The 22,034-nt window shown below is 39.5% G+C and overlaps 2 protein-coding genes across 2 annotated transcripts; both read right to left on the reverse strand.

Moving 5' to 3' along the window:
• Positions 1 to 17,703: 17,703 nt before the first annotated feature.
• Positions 17,704 to 18,580, reverse strand: LOC124052136 (heat shock protein 30-like). The gene has a single exon (XM_046376075.1). The coding sequence runs from the start codon at positions 18,456 to 18,458 to the stop codon at positions 17,811 to 17,813; it is 648 nt and encodes a 215-aa protein (XP_046232031.1). The 5' UTR covers positions 18,459 to 18,580; the 3' UTR covers positions 17,704 to 17,810.
• A 1,923-nt stretch (positions 18,581 to 20,503) lies between these two features.
• LOC124051731 (heat shock protein 30-like) lies at positions 20,504 to 21,818 on the reverse strand. The gene has a single exon (XM_046375369.1). It carries the CDS (start codon positions 21,339 to 21,341, stop codon positions 20,694 to 20,696), a length of 648 nt encoding a protein of 215 aa, XP_046231325.1. The 5' UTR covers positions 21,342 to 21,818; the 3' UTR covers positions 20,504 to 20,693.
• Between the last annotated feature and the right edge of the window lie 216 nt (positions 21,819 to 22,034).

A 22,034-nucleotide genomic window follows, 5' to 3' on the forward strand; every position in this document is an offset into this window, starting at 1 on the left:
ACAAGCAAACATATGGTCACAGTCACACAGAGAAAGGGGCAATCAGGCGAGAAAGCAGACAGAGAGAGAGAGAGAGAGCTCTTATGTGACAGCTGTTTGTTATTGAATTGGTGAGGTCAATGAGGTCTGGTGTTTGTCGTGGTTCAGACTCTCACTTTGGCATCAGGGTCAGTGCACTGTTATGCGTGGTGTGTGTGTGTGTGTGTGTGCGTATGTTAGAAAGAGAGAGAGAAGTTGAACATGTCCCCAGCAATGCAGATAAATTTGAAGCGGCCTTATCCCACCACCTTGGACTTGAAACATGGTGGAAAGTAGCTAAGTACATTTAATTGATTACTGTATGTGTTTACAATTCTGAGATACTCATGCTTTACTGAGGTATTCCCACTTTCTGCTACTTTATATCTCTACTTCACTACAGTACAGAGGGAAATACTGCACTTTTTACTCCACTATATTTATTTGATAACTTGGACCAGCATCAGCAGAAACCAGCAAGTTTTTCTTGGGAGCAATGACTTCCTGGAGTCTCTGCTGGCTTCCAATTTCTGTTTTGCTAAGTAAGGCTAATCATCCCTTGGCCATGGCTTCATTTGTCACAGGCACATAGAAGAGAGTGGTGTCAATCTTCTCATCTTTAATACTCTTTCAGTTAGTCTTGTTAGTAATGTGACAACATGCCATCAGATAGGACTTGGATTCATCCATCTCTCCACTGTTCAGCATTTGTCTAGCACTAGTTAGTTATTGGTTATGCTTGAAGGTGACTGTAATTCCAAACTCTCCAGTTGTTGGCGAAAATGTCCCCAAGCTTTATTATACATTATTGCACAGCTGCAGTTAGTCTGCAGTTTAATGGGTGGGATTTTTATCTAGCATCCAATATATTCGACTGTATTCTCGAAGAAACTCTCTTTCAAAACTGTCCATGACTAATGGTGCTAATCAAGACAGCACAGCTGGTACTTTTGTATTCTTGAGTACCTTCTAATTCAAAGCAGGTCATGAGCTAAGCTAGGATGCTAATGTAGCCCCCACCAGAGCAGCGCAGCATGGAAAAGCCATTACAGCTGACAGAAAGGCCTTTTATTTGGAGAACTAAGCTCAGGTTCACATCAGGAACCAATTATCTTCAACCGCTTTCTACTGAAAGCAGCTGAAGAACCCCCTACCTCTACCTTCTTCTATGTCCATCCCCCACTTCTCTCCTCCTTCTTTCTCCCTCCATCCCCTGGCTGGCCTGCACCTCCCTCTCTCCGTACCTCTATCCCTCGCTTTCCTTCCTTTATTCTTCCCTGTCTCTTTCTCCTACTCCCTTGCTGGCACCTCACTCTTTAGCTAACCCTCCTTTTCCTTCCTGTCTCCTTTTCTATCTGCTTTCACTCTTCTCTCCTCCACCCTTTCCTGCCAGCTAACCTTACTTTTATATTTTTCCTCTAAGTTTCAAAATTTCTCAGTAACTCATTGCTCTCATAACCTTCGCTTGCCCCCATGCCCGGCTCTTTCTGCACCTCACTAATGTTTCTCTTTCTAATCACTTCTACACCCTGAATTCCCTTCAACTCTCACACCCCCTGCCTCACTTCTTAAACTTAAAGCAAAAAAAAATCTAGGGATTAAAGTGAATCATTGGCAGTTTTAGAACTTTGGCCATGAAAGACTGTTTCAAAATGACAATGGGTTCAAATTTTCACCAAGAGACATGAAATCAGCCACAATACATAACTTAAAATGCAATGTCAGCACATATTTTATGCTCTCTGCTTGCCTTTTTATGTCATAGTGCTATGATTCACCATGCGTTCATCGCACACTATGACTATGACTCAAATTTGATACTTCACACTACCACACAGATTACAAGAGAGATTTTAATTTACCCTTATGCACAAGGGGCCTCAAGCATGAACCGCTTGAGTGAACAGATTTGCTTTTAAGTGACACACATGAGTGATAGTGTGAGCTATTCTAATGTTTTGAATTATTATGGTATTTGTCATTCACCAGTCCTCCTTCTAATTTTGTCTTAGGTAAATTGAATGTTAGAAAAGATGAACAGATGGCTTTCACAAAGTTGAAAAGAGTGTTTTATGGAAAGTTTATGCAAAGCTCCAACTTGGCAGCCGAGTCAAGAATAAAATGTTGGAACTGTACTTTTCAACAAACCATGAATATGTTAGGTTTTTGTTTTCTTTTAAATATTTCTTAGGTATTACATCAACATTTCTAAAATACATTTCATATCAGGTTCACATGCATGCATAAAAACTGACTTTTTTGAAAAGTGCAGAGGTTGGCAGTGACAGGTCTCCTAGGCAAGATGGCGGCCAGAGCAAGAGACCACTGCTCAAAAGCATTTCAACCAACAGACCAGGTCATTTCAATGACCATTATAGCTGGGTTTGTGGCAACTAATGCAAATGTTTTGAACATCATTTCTGGAAGAATTTCCTTCTGTGCTTGTGGCAACAAAAACACTATCTTTTTCTAACCTTATCCAAGTGTTCCTGTGCCTAAACATAAGCAGATTTTAAGCACATTGTTAACATAAAACTGAAAATTTAAATGTAAGGTTTCAACATATCAACATATTGTTTGCAGAAACAGACAGAGCCAACATTCAATCTGCTTATTGGGTTGAACTACAGAACACCATTATCACATTGTCTATAGGATTTCATCCAGAAATAGGTGAAATAAACATCATCAATCATCATAAATCACATATTTTTGTCTCTGTGGTCTTCTTTGTCACAAAGCCTCTCAGACTGGCAGGGCTATGTATCATGTGTTTCCGTTTCAGTTGGTTGTGAAATTTGAAAATTGGTTGTGGCTTGTTCCTCTTTTATAAATAAGTCATTTTGATATGTACGGTTTTGAAACATGATCACAGCTATCCTTTTATGACATGTTAGCTTCATGTTTGCTGAGGTAGTAGAAATTACTATATTTAAAAAATGCAAAAACCAGAATTTTAGTTGAAACTGCAAGGGAATTCATAATTATGTAATGTCATGGGTATTGACACAAGCATACAAGGAATTTTGGTTCGGATTTCACCTGTTTGTGAAACCCAATTAGTCAAAGATTTCATTTAAGCTAAAACTCCACATCAGAATCACAGGTTTGGTACTGAAACATATTGAATCTCTTCCCACAGGCATGCACGCGGTCAGCGTCTCAGTAACTGAGAATACACATCCAGACAGCTGTGCGCGCACACACACTGAGCAGTGCCATGTCTGTGGTTAAAAGTCTAGTGGTGTGGTACCATGTAAACACACTACTCAGTGGCAGGATTGTGGTAACCCTCACACACTGTGCACTCCCTCCCTCCCTCCCACCCTCTCTCTCTGTCTTTATGTTGTGTCATTTCTGCACATTTTTTTGGCTCCTGTATGCCTCTCGATCTCACACTGTCATCTTCTGTTTCCTATCTCTCAGTTCAGTTCTCCCTTGCAACTGATTTTATCTGCACATTTCAATCTGATTTTGCAAATGTCTCACATTCACTTAGACTTCCCTTAGCATCTGTAACTTTATTTATGTGTAGCATGTTGGCATGTGTTAGTATTTGAATGAATTTACCCCAACACAGTATTTGTTTCTGCTTACATTTTACTTCACATATGAAAATGATATGAAAATTTGGAATTCACATGTGGCAAATTTCACATGATTAGAGTTTCTACATGTGGAAATTCTAATCTACATGAGAAATACACACGTGTAAATAGCCAGTCAAATGTCAGAATATTCAATTCACATGTGGAGAGTCATGTATTAACAGCAACTTTAAGAACAGAAGTAACATACAAAAGGAAATGTAACCTCCCTGACTGAGAAGTTCAGCGTCGTTCAATTTTTTGTTTGCGTTGCATTTCAACGTTATTGTCAGTGTTGCATTTTGGAAAATACTGTTATGATGATCATTCTTGAAAAAACTCAATAATAATAACACATCCTAACTTTTGTTTTTGCTAATGTTTGGTACAATTCATTAAGATTAATTTATAAAGGAACATGAATGTCTGCACAAAATTTCATAACAATTTGACCTTTGTTGAGACATTTGTCAGACATTTCATTCGCTTTAAGTATGTTTTATCAATGTTTAAACCTGCTGTTCAAAACCTAAACTTATTTATTTGGCTTAGTTTTTTTTGGGAGGGAACCAATAACAAGTTGTAAACGCAACTACAGTATGATAAATGACCACATTTTAAAAGGTGCATCGAATTTGTTAGCAAACATATTTTCACAGTAATATGTAAGTTTAATATTCAACCTGCTTCTAGCTCTTTGTTGCTCCCCACCAACCTCTGAGACCAATATGAGGTTCATTAACAACTAATGATGTTAATGTGCCACTATGTGTACAAGCTAGCCGGTAACTTGCTCTATCTGCCGTTTGTCACTGGGCAGGTACAACAGTTTGTAGAGTTTTTTCACTGAAAATGTGTTTGCACTCACATCATCGTAAACACATGAATGTCTGCTTTTATTCACACGCACAGTTTCCCCATAGGCTTTCTCTTTCTCCCTCTTTCTCTCTCTCTCTCTTACACACAGACACACACACACACACGCACACACACACACAGATACACACAGAAAGACATTCTTGGATAAAGAGCTATTTGTTTTAATGGCTGAAGGGAGGATGTGGATCTACCACCCATTGTGATGCTGTGCTGACTGCTGCGGATCTCAGACATTGTGTGAAGAAATTCAGCCCTTAAAACTCTACTTTCGAGACAATTAACTCCAAAAACTCTATGTCCGAGCCACAGCAACAGCTGGAGATCTGTCAGTCTGCACAAGGCCAAGACAAGTTTGTCCAAACAAAATCCCAGGTCAGGATTTTCATGGTAATTTAAATAAGGGACAGAATTTTGAGCTCATCTTTGTTCCAAGCAAAGAAGGCTTGTGACCTAGATTAGAGAAATACAATATACACACTCAAATATACACTTAGATATAGTTTTCATAATAGTAGTCCAAACTAAAAAGTTTATCAAACTACTGCTCAGAAATTAATGTTTAGGTTTGTCAGTTTGTGCGAGTATTTATCCTTTTTTTGATTTTCTGACAACCTCTTTTGTGGTTACTGAACTAGTTGATATACTTTACATCAGCCAACCGTGATGGGGCAGATGCTTCAGAGGCACATATTGGGATGCTGACATGATGTGCTATCATACATTAAGAATAATGATCCAGACTTCAAGTGACAACTCAAACGTGTTATTTTTAACACTTTTATTGTTATTACTGTTATTAAAGATACTGTAGAAACTTACATGTATCATAAATTTTGTAAAGAATAGTAACGGATCTAATCCTGTAGGCATAGAGTATATTCATAGCTACACATTTAAAAACCAGGTGTGAATGTATGTTGTATGTTTTAAAATAAATTTATAAATGTCCCAAAAACCTGACGTTACCCTCTCATTGTGGCCAGAATGGCTACTTTAATGACCCATATCTCATATCTTATTTAGAGAATTTATTGAATGGTTGCTGGTGACATTTTACTATGCCTGAGCAGCATAAGTCTTTTTGTTTGACTTCCACATGACTGGACTATTTCTTGCCAGTCAGGACTCAGAGTAAAGGTCACTGGGGTTGTTTTATAAGTGTCAGAGGCTTTACAAATGGAGTCTTTTGACATTTGGCAATTCAAAACCCACCAGTTTATGACAGGATTTTTTTTGTGTTGTACTCAGGTATGTTTGGCTTTTAGCAGGTTTTACAGGAAAAACCGATTAAACAAGGCAAAGTGCAGGAAAGAACATGAACACAAAGGTAAATAACTTAAATGAGAGGTACACAGAGGGCAATTGAAAGACAGGTCATAGACAAAACTGGAGTATGAACCAAAGTGTGAAGGTGGATGTTGCTTTGAAAGATGAATCACCTACATCATCTACATCATCATCTCACAGAAACAGATAAATAAATAAATAAAATATGAAGCAAAAACAAAACAAAAGCCCGTGTTTTGTTTTCTGTTTCTGCAGTCATGGTGATTCACTGTTTACTTACTGTAAACCAGGAAAAAAAAATCAGATTCAACAGCACAGTTACATATATATAACAAAAGAAAGAATGTGGTTGTAAAAATAAATTCACTTATGTCTGGGCTGGCAACACCTTGTTTATTCTATGGCAAATTTGATGAAAAGCTGGAGCTTTTGTGCCGTTACTCAACTCCTTCAAATCCAAAGCCAAAATCTCTTCTTTATATCATTCCAATTCACTTTGACCTCCTGTTATTCTTGTCAGAGTTTATATGCCTTTCTTTCCACATATTCCTCCTGAGCCTCACACCATTTTTTTGTGTGTGTGTGCAATTCCTTATAGCCATTTTCTAGCTTTGCGCATGTGTGTATCTGTTAGCAGCTGATCTTGCATGCTGCTGGACCTGTCTTCCATATTTTCGACACACTAATGAATTTTGGTCCTTCTTCTGACTCAAAAACTTACATCCATACAAAAGTTTGGTCTCCTCTTAAACATCATCATCAGATTAATTCCATGCATTCCTGATCCACTCTAAGCTATAACATGAGATAAATAAATCTCCTCTTTGTGTTATCGTTGCCACTATCTTGACTGTAAGCTTTACACTCACAACGCACTCTCCTAGTTCCATTAAGCTTTCACTCTTATTTTCATCTGTTTTTATTTCTCTGTTGTGGCTGTGTATACATGTATTTATGTTGCCCTTGCATTATGGTTAGTGGGATTTATAGGAAAGTTGCAGACTGTGGAGAGACTCTGGTTTCAGCTTTGAAGTCACAAAGACCACAGGACCTCTGGCTAACACACACATACACACACACACACACACATACACAGGACCTGTGGATAAAATACACACCGTCAGTTCCTTTGCCAGAAACCTAAAAGAGGCAGTCAGCAAGGAAGAGACACAGACAGACAGAGAAATGAGAGTGAGCAAGAGAGGGATGGCATAGAGAAGTAAGGAAAGATAAAAAGAGCCTAAAAAGAGAGAAAAGGAGGAAGGGAGTGAGAAAGGGAGGGAGAGAGGGGGAGAGGAAATGGTCCCTGCCCATAGAGGTAAAAGAACCCCTTGTCTGTTTCAACAAAGTCACAGTTCAGCTCTCTTTTAGTTCAGCCTCTTTAGTTCAGTCTCTTTAGTTCAGTCCAGCTTGTCACTTATTCCTGATTCCCAGACATTCCACATCTTATAAGGCTTCCGTGAATCCAAACACTCGAACATATATGCCTGAAATTCTCAGATAAGAACTGGAAAGTGCTCATTATTACTCTCTAAATATGTGAGTGTACTCTGACAGTAATTTATTGCTTACTAGCTGCTCGGCCCTTCAGTCATTCCAAAATTGTTTAGTTCCAGTGAAGAAGTTTCACTCTGAATTTCTAATCAAAATTACCTGAAACATATGGTCGACAAGGCATGTATGTAACTCTGTGTGACATTCTTTGTGGCATGTTAGGAATGTGTGATAGAGCGCACACACACACACATACACACACACACACAGGAGCTGTTGTGTTTTTACATCAAAGTGGTGACATTTAGCACCCAACTTCAATAAGAGGTCAACCACAGCAGATCACCCACCGTCAAAGCAGTGATGAGAATGTCACTCATTCTAGTGTGTGTGTGTGTGTGTGTGTGTAAACTGAGAGAGAAAGAAAGAGCTTGAATGATGGAGAGAGAATGAAAGAAAGAAATAGAGAGAGCATATGTCTCAGTGTTTGCGTGTCACAAGGTCAAACGAGCCTGTTGGCCTTATCTGTCAATGAGTTCTTCGACAGTCTTTGAGGCAAGTCAACGACCTTACCTCCTGACTTACCGCCATTCACACACACACCCAGGAGAAGCAAGTGAGAGTGCTACTGTTAAATTATATTGTTTCAACAATTTATATTCCAGAGTAAATATACTGCAAAGCAAGGAGCTGTCCTTACCTCAGGGACTCAAGCATAATGAAATGTAAATGATGACAAATGATAAAAGTTACCTTATCTTGAATCTAAGGTGCAATTTAAATGAGCCATGTAGTTGAAACCAAAAATGGGCTCAAACAAAAGCCAGTTTCATGAAGCACAGAAAGAGCTTCAGTTTATATCACTTACAGAGCTGTTGTATGAGATTGCCCACATTTATCTGTCAGCTATCTTGTCATGTTTCAAATCATCATTCTAAACACACATTCATTTATTAATACCTTTTTAAAAGGGGCTACTCTTTAACATTAGGGGATTTGAGAAAGACATTTTTAAAAAACGTAACTGTTACAGTCAACCCGTAGATGCAAAGATATCCTGTCCTGATCAAGCTTGTCTTATTTTAGTTTGTGTTGTGCCTTTGTTGTTGGATTGTGGATGTTTATGTCTTGTTGTGCGTTCATCTGCATGTGTGTGTCTGCTGTGTACACATCTGTTGATGTGCTTGTGATTAGTGAGTGTGGGTGAACTATTTGCAGTAACTGGATTTTACATGTAAATTGTTTCACATAATGCAAGGAAGTACTGGTGGTCTGAACAATGTCAAGTACAGTACGCATTGTGAAAACATAATGCAAATTCTTGCACACTGTCGATGTTGTTAATGTTACCACCAGAGTGTCAGTGTCTTTTGTGCTGAAAAGATGTGTGAGTATATATTTAAAATCAATAATACTTGTGTCAGTGCCTTAGAAGAGGAGAAATAAATTGAATAAAGAGGTTGCAGGGGGCTGTGAAAATAAAGAGATGGTATCGGATCATGCTTGAAGCACGGATCATCAGATTTTTTTATTTTTTTATTACTTGGCCCTGTGGGCTTTCATACAAAGTGACAAAGATTAACAGGGAGAATTTCAACAGAGATGTATGTGATACATATGCCTCCACAGACTTATACACACAGACAGAAAGCTGAGTCAAGCTAAGAGATCCTAAAAAAAACATATATATTTGGCCAAGGTAAACAGAAGAACCGATGAGGGAGAAAGAGAGAGTGAGACGTAGTGATTTTCCCTCTTTGAAAACATCAACTTACTATAACCACATTGTTGCCCTGACAGTGATCCTTTCTGCACAACATGGAGATTACCATCCCATTCCATTAGCTGTCATGTGAGCCAGCAGAGCCAACAATTAAAGCCAGCCGATGACAATAGCCTAATAAATCTGACATGATGAAGACAGACCGGAGCCACTGAGCAAAAGGTTACATATAGCCAATTAACAATAATTTCCGGTGCCTAACTGCAGCTTCTAGTGTGGCTGTTCCCAGGGTTAGTTATCACAGCTAATATGGCAATGTAATTGTTAGGACCTTTTCCCAGGTACAGTTGCACAAGAGGGGGACTAGATAAATATGAAGCTACCTCCTAGTTAGCTCAGAGTGTAAAATGAGTTATTAAGTTTAGCTCTAGCTGTCTGGTTTCAGTCACCGATTTTATTCTGTGCAAAGTAGTGGAATGTGGTAGTTTTGCATAGAAAAGAAACACCTGCTCTATGGTAAGAGCATTTCTATGTTCCCAGGGTCCTATATTCCCTCAGCTCCATATCCTCTTAACGTGATACTTTAAGGAGCCCCCCCACTCCCACCCTCTGGTCAGATGTTGGGTACTGTATGGGTCAGTATGTTGAAATAACTCACCTACAGCTTGTAGCTCTGTGATGTTATTCTCCTTGAACTTGCACGCTCACATTTATGGGCAATAAAGTTTTCTTTTCAAGGAACAGAAACTTGTGGTCTGTATCCATCTCAGACCCTTCACAATTTTCCAGAATTTGAACTGAAATTGCAACAAAACCAAACATTTCACTTGTACCCGTAAGGTTTTCAGCTTTGAGACAAGAGTGCTATGTTTTATACAGACCTTTCGTGGTAATTTCAAAAATCCATAAACAACAACAGCTGTTCATTTTACACGGATGATATTATTTCAAGTCATTGTTTTATACAGAAGTAAAGTCATAGTCATTTGCAATGTTTTGGCACTCAGACCTTCATCACTATTCATCTCTGGTTCGATCTGAGGTCAGGGGGGAAACACACAGTGTTCCCTTCTGTCAAAGTCATCGCTGACTGTTTTTCTCTCCCTGTCTCTGAGCTTCTCTCTCCTTCCAGTGCTATCTGTCAGAAAAGATCTCTGACATCTAAAGGCTAAATATTCTGACTAATAGTTTATGTGTAAAATATGAAAACATTATACCTTCATATCAGGTTAAGATAAGATAAGAACTTTATTGATCTCGCAGGAAATTGTTGAAAGGTTCAGTGTAAAATTACAGTCTAAATCAAATGTATTTGTGTTAATGAAAAAATTAGATCAGGAATGCTCACACATATCCCAGGAAAACTGCACAAAAAGTTTCTCCTGAGAGCAATGATGACATGAGAGCTGCAGTCTAGACACAATGTAACAGCTTCAGGTGCATATCAACACCATCTGGACTAAAATTGGGATAATCCATAATTGCATGTAACCAGGGGAAACTAAGACAGATGGCAGCTAGATTTGTGAACTGGCTAAGAAAAACGCAAATATTTTTACTAAATGCAGATAAAAGTGTATGTAATCACATCTGGATTTTATCTGAATAGACTATGAGATATTTGAAATGTAGTGTAAGTGGGACTATGGTTTAGGCTAGGAAAAGGTCCCAATCACAAAACCCTCAATCTATATTCTTTTTTGTCTTTTGGGTGGTTTACATTTGGCTAACGTGCATTTGCACTTACAGATATAGACACAAATACGTTCTTATTTAAAATAAATACAAATTTAATAAATATATAATAAATATTCGATCTAACGTCTAACTGTCAGATGCATTGCTTTTACAATCCGATCAACTAACCAATCACTAAACACACTGTGGTGTTGCTTTAAAAGCTTCTGCAGAGGATACACCTGTTGTTGCTCACTGCAAGCTCTGATGACAAACCTGGATGGAGAAGGACAAGAGGAAGCATAATTAGCTGAATGGAAAGCAGCCAGTACTTTCCCTCCTTTCCTCTCTTTCATTTTGTGCTGCCACTTGCCCTCTCTCACTCATGGCCCTTCAAGCACAGAGAAAGCTGTGATTCTGTCTGAATCGCTAGTACGGCACAGTAATCAGATATTACCCAAGTACTCGTGTGATACATTTACACGCTGCAGTGATTCCAGGACTGGCCACCCTGTGCTTTGATTTCACATATCAGCTTTACACACATCACAGAGATCTGGGATTTTTCATCCACAAATGATTAGATCTGAATGTTTGCATGTGTGTCATAAAATAACTACACAAAGTAGATGTAGGTTTGTGTGTGTGTGTGTGTCTGTGTGCAAGTGTGCATTCAACCAGACTCATGCAGACAGATTTGTGTGCTTTGCATGTCCAAGGACACAATCTGTATTTATTATTACCATCATCATACCAGTTACTTTGCTCCATCTCTTTTGCCTCTATGTCCCTCTCCTCCTACACTTCTCTGACTCCTCACCTTCTTCTCATTATCTTTTTGTCCTCATCCTTTTTCTCTGGACTAACAACTCAGAGAACTGAACCGGTCTTACAGATATAAAATTAGATGTCAAGTTGCTTTTTATTCTGTTTGGATGTCAGTGGGGAGCGGCTTGATTCGAGATTCAGCTCCTTTCATAGTGTTGGCCATCGTTTCCATCAGTGATGACATCAGTGTACTCACTGCTGACTCCTTTTTCCCAGATCTCAAACTCACTGGTGAGTACATTGTTACCGTAACTAAGTGTAATCCTGGCCAAAACAATGAAAATAAGATCCAGCTTGTAATAAACCACGGTTTTCCTTTTAAATCACCAGCTATACGTGTAAAAACAATATGACTTCACCCTAGCTGCTTGTGGGAACAACAGTACTGGAGGACATAATTAAACTGATTTAGTTCACTGCTGCCACCATGCAGTATCATGTGTGGGACAGAGACATAGACAGAATTGAGTTGTGTATGAGGTAAACTTAGAGTGGAAAACCAGGGTTTTGGAAACATGATTTCCTGTGGAAACACTGATGTCATGATGGTCTCTCTTTCACAGTCTTATGTGCACACACACACACACACACACATTGTCTGTGTAAATCAAGTTTTCTTTTGCACTCTGTTAATGTCATTAGTATAGCCGTCTGTGTCAACTGTGCTGCATCATTCATAGTGTATCTTTGGACTGCACTGTAGTGGTTGTGGAGCGAGATTTCCCAGCACAGTATATCTGAGACTATCAGATCGCAGCAGAAAAATCTCACTCAAATAAAGTAAAGAAAAAGTTCAGAAAGTTAACTGTTCTTCTGACAATAAACCAGCTGTGGTAGCCATGAGAGCATTGCCTACAATGACCTCACACAGGTCAGTGCAAGAGCAGAGCTGAGGAGAAAATAAATAATGTATTCTCTCTGCACAAAACAAATTGGACCAATACACACTCAGAAATAGTACTAGTGCTAGTGATGAATGCAATGCTAGATTGAAGGCTACAGAGGCAACAAACTCCACAAGCAACATATAGAATAATGTAAGTGTAACAACAGGAGCTACTGGATTGAAGTAGCAGTCCGGATGCTTTGTGCATGTTCCCAGTCAGGAAGCCAATCTCACTAAGCCAGGTATCCTGCCTCCTGGGGAGGATTTGAAACATGGTGACATTTTTCCATAAAAACGCCACAGCACCACAGATCAACTAGTGGAGAGCAATTACACACATTGACATGTTAGTCCATGTTAGGTAGAGAATAAGGCCAGTGTGCAATATTTTTCTGAACTGATTCTCTCTGACTTTCCTACCCTATCTGTGACCCTCAGCTCACAGACCCATTTGTCACATCCAAAGATGTAAGTCTGTAAATTAGATTTTTAAAAAAAAAAAAAAAAAAAGTGGGGTAATTTAGGTTTTAGGAAATGTTACTCAAACAGGAGTTTGTTTTGCCTTCTTTGGTGACTGTTGTGCTAGTGATCATTTATACAGGATAGTGCTTGTGTTCATTGAAAGCACACTGCTCACCCAGCCCGACAAAGTGGTTCATGTGCTTTTTTGTAATTTGAGAAAGGAAAATATAGATTTTCTTCATTGTATTTTCTATTATTGTATTTTTAAATATTCTGTGATGTACCACCGCTACATGCTGACATCAACACACTGGCATATTGACAATGTGTTGCAGTGGTAGCTTATATGTGCTAACACAAAGCACAAAGTACATTAAGTACATGTCATGAGTTTTTTTTTCTTTAGTTAGTTATTTGCTTGTATTGAATTAATCAAAATTTTGAACTGAAGATCTGTACCAAATTTTATGACAGTATAGTCACATAATAAAGTGGTTGACTGTCCTACCAGCATTGCCATTGCAAGAGCCAGGACTGTAACATGGCTTTAAACTTCTACTGGTCTGCTGTCTGCTGTTGTGCATGTAGTCTTCTTTTCTTTTACTCCAAAGAAACCACAGTTGCTACTGCTCGAAATATTTTCACTTTCAGCGTGTGAAAAGATTTTTCTTGGAAAGATATTTGCTCACGAGAATAGCTAATGTAAATCTTTTTATGACCTTGTTCTGGCTTTCAGACACAAAGTTGATCCTTCTGCTACAAGTTGAAAGAAAATGTTTGGCTAGAAATGGCCCCTAGGAAGCTGTTTGTGGTTACAATTTATTGATATCCCGCTTCAGCCCCGATCTGATCGATTTCAAATTTAAACTGATTTATGTGTTTGAATTTCACTTGAACTACAGTATAATAACTCCACATTTTATTGCTTGTGTTGTGTAGTTGTTCTTTTCGAACTTGCCAACCTTATACCAGTGAAACCACATCGGAAATGACTGTTTCTTACTATTTTTAAATCCATAGTCCTTTATTTATGCCTGATAAGTAGTTATTCAGATCAAATTTTAAAAACAGACGAATGGAAACAAAAAAGAGTACTTTCATTTTCATGACAGTGTTTCTGTGTTTGTTGTTAATCTGCTCCTTCCCCTGCAGTACTTACCCAAACTGGCTCTAGTTTTCCATTCTGTCTTACTGGCATGAATTCAGCTTACAGTCCATGACCCCTTTGTCTGCTTTTTTCCACTTTTTTTTTCCTGTTCACTGTTTTTGTCTGTTTCATTCTTGATCCTTGAGTTTTACTTTCTTGTGTTGTTTATCCAGTTTATGTATTTCCTTTGATTTAATTTGTCTTGTTTTACTTCACATGCATTTGTCTTGCTTTCTCTCTTTCTCAGTATATTTAATCTTCATTAAAGATGCATATTTCTTTTTACAGTGTCTTCTTCTGTTTTCCTGTGCAGCTCTCATATTCCTTCTCTACTGTTTTCATATTTTCTCTCTGGTCTGCTGCTCTCCTCACACTTTGACCTCAGCTATCCATCTCAGCTTTTATTTTCTTGACATCTCACATTCACACAGAGAAAGTTCTCAGCATCTCCTGAGAACTGAATTGTGTTGCCAGTCGATGTAATGCACACGGACACACGCGTTTTTGACCTCCCTACACATATGCAAAATTGTATTTGAGTAGTCCACTGCGAAATGTTAAACAAGGCTCTAGAGCCTCTAAGAATTCACAAAATGGAAGAAGTTAATTACATTTGTGTGTGTGTGCACGTAACACTGAAACATATGAGGCAGCGATGAATGTTCGAAAACAGCGTAAAGCTGATTAACTCTCACTTTCACGTCATCTGAACAGTGCACACTAACTGCTTTGAGAAAGAGTATTTGTGGGTATTGCATGTCTACAAAGTCCATTCCTCAAAGTATGTGTGAGCATGTGTTTTTATGTGTGTTTATGGTGTGCATGTTGACCCTTGTGTGTGTGTGTGTGTGTGTGTGTGTGTCTGTGTTCAGAGGGTACAGACTACGATTGTTCTCTCTGGGTGTTAGCTTTCGGAGCAGGAAGTGCACATTCAGGTCAGGAGGGGATCTAGGCATGCTCAGTCTGCCCACATCTGTTCAAATACCAGAGACCCTCAAAGTCGCACAGGAAATATGCGTATGTGAGTGTGTGTGTGTGTGTGTGTGCAACAGAGGCCACTCTTTGTGAGCACAATTTATAAAAATATTTGACCTTTTCAGTGCACATATGACATTTCCACAATAAGTAACAGGGGAAAATAGCATGTACCTGCTCTTATGTTAATCCAAAAGGGCACAGACAGTAAGTAAACATACCAGTTGCAGAACTTTTCTGTTTCATGCCTACAGTATATTAATGAGTCCAAAGTATGATTTTGTTTTAACTATTATGTTATTACAGACCTCATGCAGGGGTGACACAATTTTCATGTGTCTTCCAAAACACACAGAACCACTATGAAAGTTTCTTTACTGTTTTCTAATCTGCTGGTGCTATGGTTACGCTTTGATTAGGTTTAGTCACAAAAACAATTTGGACAGGTTAGGTAAAGATTGTGGTGAGAAAATAACATTACTTACAGCTTTGCTTCTCAGAGGCAACAGTGATAAAGATGTATAAAACAGAGTATAGAATAGAAATCTTTACGTTTGTTTCATTTGTTAAAAGGTTATACAGTCTGATCACTTCACACGGATCCGATGTTTTCATTTTCCACTATTTTTTTGTCTCTCGAGCTCAGTAGAGGTTTCAGTGATTGTTTGAGTCATGTTTTGTGTAAGGCATGATTTATTTACCAAGAATGGTTAGATTGTCCCTTTTGGTTTTTATCAGTAAACTTTTCTACCTCATCTGAAAAAAGAAATGAAAAATGTGCATAAAAACAAAGTCTGTGAACATTTTCTTTCTTTTTCTTTTGATCTCATCTGAATCACTTTATCTCCATAATAGCATGCCATCATTTTATTTCTTTCTTTTCTCTCTTTTCTGTTTTGGTTCACTTTCAGATTTTGTTTGTTTGGTTTGTCTTTTATATCTGCAAACCGACTGCATCCTGGCAAAATACAAAATACAATACAACAAACACTGGTATTCTCAGGCAACTTGTATTTCAACAGCTTTCTTTTTTTTTAATCCGTCACATTGCACTGCCTACAATACACCGATACTGACTGTTTTATTAGGTGTGATGCTGGTCGTCTCATGGGAAAGGACTGGCGTCAGAGGTTGTGTGTTTGTGTTTTCCTCCATGCTTCCAGGAGGTTTAGGCACAATCCAACCATTGTATATGCATCAGGAAAACACATCTTTACCAAGATTAAGGAAAAGTTCTCTAATTGTCCCACAAAACACTGAGCATTTTACAAACTGAAACTTCAAAGTGTGCAATGCCGATTTTACTTGTTGAACCAATGCACACTTTTTTTTTTATCAGATTTACTAGGTCACCATATTGCATTTGCACTACATCCCTTTCGACATAAACAGATGCAGACACACATTTACACACACAGGACTGACTCATGGGTTTCTGTAATGGCAATAAAAGCCATCTGCTTCAAACACACCCTGTTGATTAAGAGTCGGTTAAAGTGTCTGAGACAACGCGGAAATGAGTGAAAGGGTTAGATGGAGGAAAATGTGGAGGGAGTGGATGTGAGGAAGAGAGGGAGGTGAAGAGAGAGAGACAGCAAAGAGTAAGGTTTTAAGAAAGAAGGATGACAGGAGGATGGGGGGGATGGGATGGGAGGAAAATGGGCCTGGCGGAAAAAGAAATAAAACAGTCAGTAAATGTTCCCATGTGTTGCCAGCAGCATGTTGCAGGAGAAGTGAGGAGATGAAAGTAAAGGATAGTCAGTAAAAGGGATGTGACAGCAACGCCCAACCGGACTGTCACAGAGGGAGTGGGAGAGGATGGAGAGGAAACGAGGACATGGCTTGACGTGAAAGTGGCTTAACGAAGGTGAAAAATGAAGAAAGGAAACATAGAATTGGATAGGAGGTGAAAGCAAGAACTCAAAAGCAAACTGGGAGATGTGGAGGAGTGAGGAGGAGGGGGGAAAGGTACTCTGTGATACTCAAAGTTCCAGTGAAGAAGAGATCTGTCAGCACTGTCCTGGAAAACAAAGAGCAGCTCTACAAATAGAAAATAAAACAAAAGCTGAGTGAGTCCCTAAAGCAGTTTTTTCTCCTTCTCCGCCCTGCTGCCACGTTTGCAGGACAATCTGTCTATTCTTGGGAAAGAAAAGCTGTGACAGCCAGACGGGAGCCAGGGAGAGACCAAGCACCCATGGTAACAGCTGACATTAACATGTAAACAACACAAGGAAAGAATAAGAATAAAGAATAGGTGGGAGAGGTCATTAATACTGTTTCAGTGTACAATATTAGTACTTTGGCAAATTCTGTTTTTAGTTTTTTTTTCTCTCGTTTTTTTCTTATTGCTGATGAAAACTGATTGGGCTCCCACAACAATTGATTTGTACTTCAACATCCCAGTTAAACAAAAAGTCATTATTGGCTATTCGACAAATTTAAACATCTCTTAGCGCTGTCAAAAAATGACCATTGTGATTTAATGATGATTAAAAGCATTATTGTGACTTGAAAACTATGAAATCGTAAGTTGCACAGCATCATAAATATTCATAGTGCTGAGACAGACAGAGCAGCAGACGTTTCTCATGACAGCGATCATCAGACTAAATGTGACATCTAGTGGATCTTCAGTGGCTACTACATCTTTTTCACTCCTTTATTTTCTCATGTGTGCTGTTGGCTGTTTCTGTGCTGCTGCCTTAGAACACTGTTAGAACATCATGTTGCTGAATCCATGTTTTCAGTTTTAAACATATTTATTTATCACGCTCAGTTACACAAATGAAAAATATATGAACTTCATTTGACACTTGCAGAAAACATTTCAGATACAATGTTAGAACATCATGCAGATGAGTCCATGTTTTCAGGTTTGTCCTGTGTGCTGTTGTCTGTCTCCGAGCTGCTGCCTCCTGTCTGTGAACACACTCTCTGCTCTGTTTTCTCCTCCAAGCTCCTCTTGATAGTCAGCTCTCTCTCAGCCTCCTCCACACTTGGAGCTTTGGCCTCCTGGATGTGGAGCTTCCCGTCTGGTCCCAGGCAGCAGGTGATGGCTTCGGGGTTCAGGCTTTCAGGGAGATCAAACTCCCGTCTGAACTCCTGGCGTACGTAAGAGTAGGAGCCTTTACCGTCCTCCTGCTTCTTCTCCGTCTTCCCGCTGACTCTCAGCTTCCTGCCCACCTGCCTGACAGACAGCTCCTCTGGGGAAAAGCCTTGAGTGTCCAGGGTCAGGCCAAAGCGCTCCCCCTCTTTCTCCAGCTGGCAGGAGAGCGGCTGCACGGCCACGCCGGTTGGGAAAGGCTCCGTCTCCTCCAGGATCTTGTGTTGAAGTTTGTCCATCAGCTCCAGACTGTTGCGGAGCTCCTGTAGGTTTCTCTGCAGAACATCCTGCTGGTAGAGCAGAGGTCTGACCTCTGGCCACAGGCTGCGTACAGGCCAGTAGAAGTCCATGAATGGACTGAGGGCAGACTGGAATCCACGAGAGCACAGCATCTTCACTGGGTGTTTAGTGTTGAGTCCTCTTCTTGTGAGCTGAAACACTGTTAAAGTGTCTGTTCTCTTCTGTTCTGCTTGTGTTTTGCTTTCTGTCTCAGCAGTCAGACAGTCTCAGCTTTTATATTCTACCTGGAGGAGTTCCAGACTCTTCAGGAACTTTCCAGTCATTACTACAGCCTTCCACTGGGTGGAGCTGTTACTCAGGAGGGCTGATGTCACCAGATCATTCCTGTTTCATCAGGAAGCTTTTCAACTACATTTTGTAGAAAATTCTGATAAAGTTACATAACGGACCAATTTCAGATATGCATGAATGACTGTCATAACAAATGTGATGTTGCTGTCATATTCATGATTTCTCAACTAAATCTGACCACTTCTTCAAGTGAAGATTTGAGACAGCAAATTCAAACATTTATTGTGGCCAAAACCAGAAAGAAAACAAGTGATGTTATGTCTAAAAACATAAAAACAATTGTCATTATGTCATGTCTTCAACACATCAGGTATTATTGGTGTATTTATGTGTTTTCACTTTCACAGCTCAATTACTACTGTTATGGCAATTTCATTTCTGTCTGTAGTGAGTTAAACAAAGGAAAACACAACAAATCCGGAAGATAGCCTGCACTAAAATGGTTTAATCTCTTTAGAGAGGAGGCAACACACAGAACCACACGGCAGCAAGCAGTTCAGAGTTGTGCCCCACTGGTTGAAGACTTCATCCCATTTTATACTTTCTGATGTGTCTCTGGTTCTTTGTTTGGAGCTTCAAAGACATTCCTTCACAGATTGAAGGAAAAAACAGACAGGATGCAATAACTGTTAGTACCCCAATTCAGGTTTATCTCTTGTGAGATGAAGATCTCTTTCTGCCCTCTGCCAGCAGCAGAGTTTGTTTCATTTGTTAAAAGGTTATGCTGCCTGGGTAAACCAGGATGTTATTTATAACGGGGCTAAAACAGTCAGTTCACCAGGTCATTACTTGGTCACTATAACACTGCACAGCTAAAGCTACAGATTAACTACAATAAGTATGAGGTAAAAGTAAACATTATGTCATTGTTACTACAAAGCATACAAAATTTCCATCACACTACATATTTTATTTTTGATTTCTCATCAAGCTTATATGCTCTCAAAAGTATTAATTTGCAGTCATCATCAGTAAGGCAAGAAGCTCAAGAGATCCTGTGTCACTCTTTTAATTTTCTGAAAGTGACAGAGTTCATGATAACTATAGGTTATCCGTTTAGTTAGATTTCTGTGTAGCCTCAAATCACACAGCAGTTTAGACTTGCATTGAAATGCCTTGAGACAAACAAAAAGTTTTCATATATTAATAGCTGCTCTAAACTCCATTCAGTTGTAAGTCAAATGTCCAAATATACTTTTAACTATACATCATTAACATGCATAATCATTTTTTTTAAGATTTGTAAAAGACCTCTTATAGCACCTGTGCTATGTGTGTGTGAAGCATAAAATGACATGTTAGGCTTCCAGCCCTGAACTGATGTGATTAAGTCTACAGTAAGTAAAATGAATACAGACTGAAGTGCTTGGGATTAACAAAGTAACTTAAAAGTGATTACAAGAGCTATTGCAGTAATAATTGCATCCCTCCGGAGGAGGAAAACAAAAATGAAGGTGAGAGGGCAGAGGAGGAGTGTGCTGACTGCCAGGTAATTCCTCATCTAGCTGAGATCTGGTCCTCAACGTGTGAACAAGAAACAAGCCTGCGATCTACACAGCAGGACCAAGGCGATCATGTGACAGACCAGGTGATGCTGCCCGTTCAGGTGAAGGACTGGGATGAAGATGCTGGTCAAGCTCATGAAGTGCATAAAGAAGCTATACACCACTTGTGATGGTGTTTGTGATGCTGATCCAGCAATAATGAGATATTAAATCAAAATTACAAATTCAGATCTTCAATTTTTGTCCGATTTTATAAATGAATTAAATGTACTACTGTGGTTTTCAGCCACAGATTTAAAATGATAATAAACACAACAAAGGAAAAGACAGAAAAACTTTTGATACGTTTATTGGTTAAGTCAACTGTTAATTGCATTAAACATATTTAAAATGTACTCTTGAACATCGTGTAGCTGAATCCATGTTTTCAGTTTTAAACATATTTATTTATCACGCTCAGTTACACAAATGAAAAATATATGAACTTCATTTGACACTTGCAGAGAACATTTCAGACACAATGTTAGAACATCATGCAGATGAGTCCATGTTTTCAGGTTTGTCCTGTGTGCTGTTGTCTGTCTCCGAGCGGCTGCCTTCTGTCTGTGAACACACTCTCTGCTCTGTTTTCTCCTCCAAGCTCCTCTTGATAGTCAGCTCTCTCTCAGCCTCCTCCACACTTGGAGCTTTGGCCTCCTGGATGTGGAGCTTCCCGTCTGGTCCCAGACAGCAGGTGATGGCTTCGGGGTTCAGCCTTTCAGGTAGATCAAACTCCCGTCTGAACTCCTGGCGTACGTAAGAGTAGGAGTCTTTACCGTCCTCCTGCTTCTTCTCCGTCTTCCCGCTGACTCTCAGCTTCCTGCCCACCTGCCTGACAGACAGCTCCTCTGGAGAAAAGCCTTGAGTGTCCAGGGTCAGGCCAAAGCGCTCCCCCTCTTTCTCCAGCTGGCAGGAGAGCGGCTGCACGGCCACGCCGGTTGGGAAAGGCTCCGTCTCCTCCAGGATCTTGTGTTGAAGTTTGTCCATCAGCTCCAGACTGTTGCGGAGCTCCTGTAGGTTTCTCTGCAGAACATCCTGCTGGTAGAGCAGAGGTCTGACCTCTGGCCACAGGCTGCGTACAGGCCAGTAGAAGTCCATGAATGGGCTGAGGGCAGACTGGAATCCACGAGAGCACAGCATCTTCACTGGGTGTTTAGTGTTGAGTCCTCTTCTTGTGAGCTGAAACACTGTTAAAGTGTCTGTTCTCTTCTGTTCTGCTTGTGTTTTGCTTTCTGTCTCAGCAGTCAGACAGTCTCAGCTTTTATATTCTACCTGGAGGAGTTCCAGACTCTTCAGGAACTTTCCAGTCATTACTACAGCTTTCCACTGGGTGGAGCTGTTACTCAGGAGGGGTGATGTCACCAGATCATTCCTGTTTCGTCAGGAAGATTTTAACTACATTTTTAACTAAATTTTGTCAAAGACATACAATATAGAAAGATTTCACATGAATCGCGTGAATTACTGTCGATTTTGTTCTTAGTAAAGATCACGATATACAGTAATTAAATGCTATCCGAAGGTAACTGGACTTGAGGACGTTTTACCTCTCATCTAAGAGGCTTATTCATTTCTGATTGCCTTGCGGGGAGACCCAGGCATGTAACCTAAATTTGCTATATTCTTGCGCAGTTGCAAACCTTATAGCCTGTATTTGAAATGCATTCAGACCAACAAAAGCCTTCTAAAGTGTGTGTAGTTGGAAGACAAATGTGCTTGTGAAAAGCGCCCCTCATAGTAGGCTATGTGAAATATGAATGACATGTTAGGCTTCCTGCACTGAACTGATGTAATCCAGTTTCCTTCATGTAAACTGGACTGCAATTCAAAACA

The sequence above is a fragment of the Scatophagus argus genome, chromosome 20, assembly GCF_020382885.2.
Source record: "Scatophagus argus isolate fScaArg1 chromosome 20, fScaArg1.pri, whole genome shotgun sequence".
In the NCBI taxonomy this organism is placed as follows: domain Eukaryota; kingdom Metazoa; phylum Chordata; class Actinopteri; family Scatophagidae; genus Scatophagus; species Scatophagus argus.

Bases quoted from the DNA above. Each gene is read 5' to 3' on its own strand.
- LOC124051731 (XM_046375369.1), bottom strand. From the start codon at position 21,341: ATGCTGTGCTCTCGTGGATTCCAGTCTGCCCTCAGCCCATTCATGGAC.
- LOC124052136 (XM_046376075.1), bottom strand. From the start codon at position 18,458: ATGCTGTGCTCTCGTGGATTCCAGTCTGCCCTCAGTCCATTCATGGAC.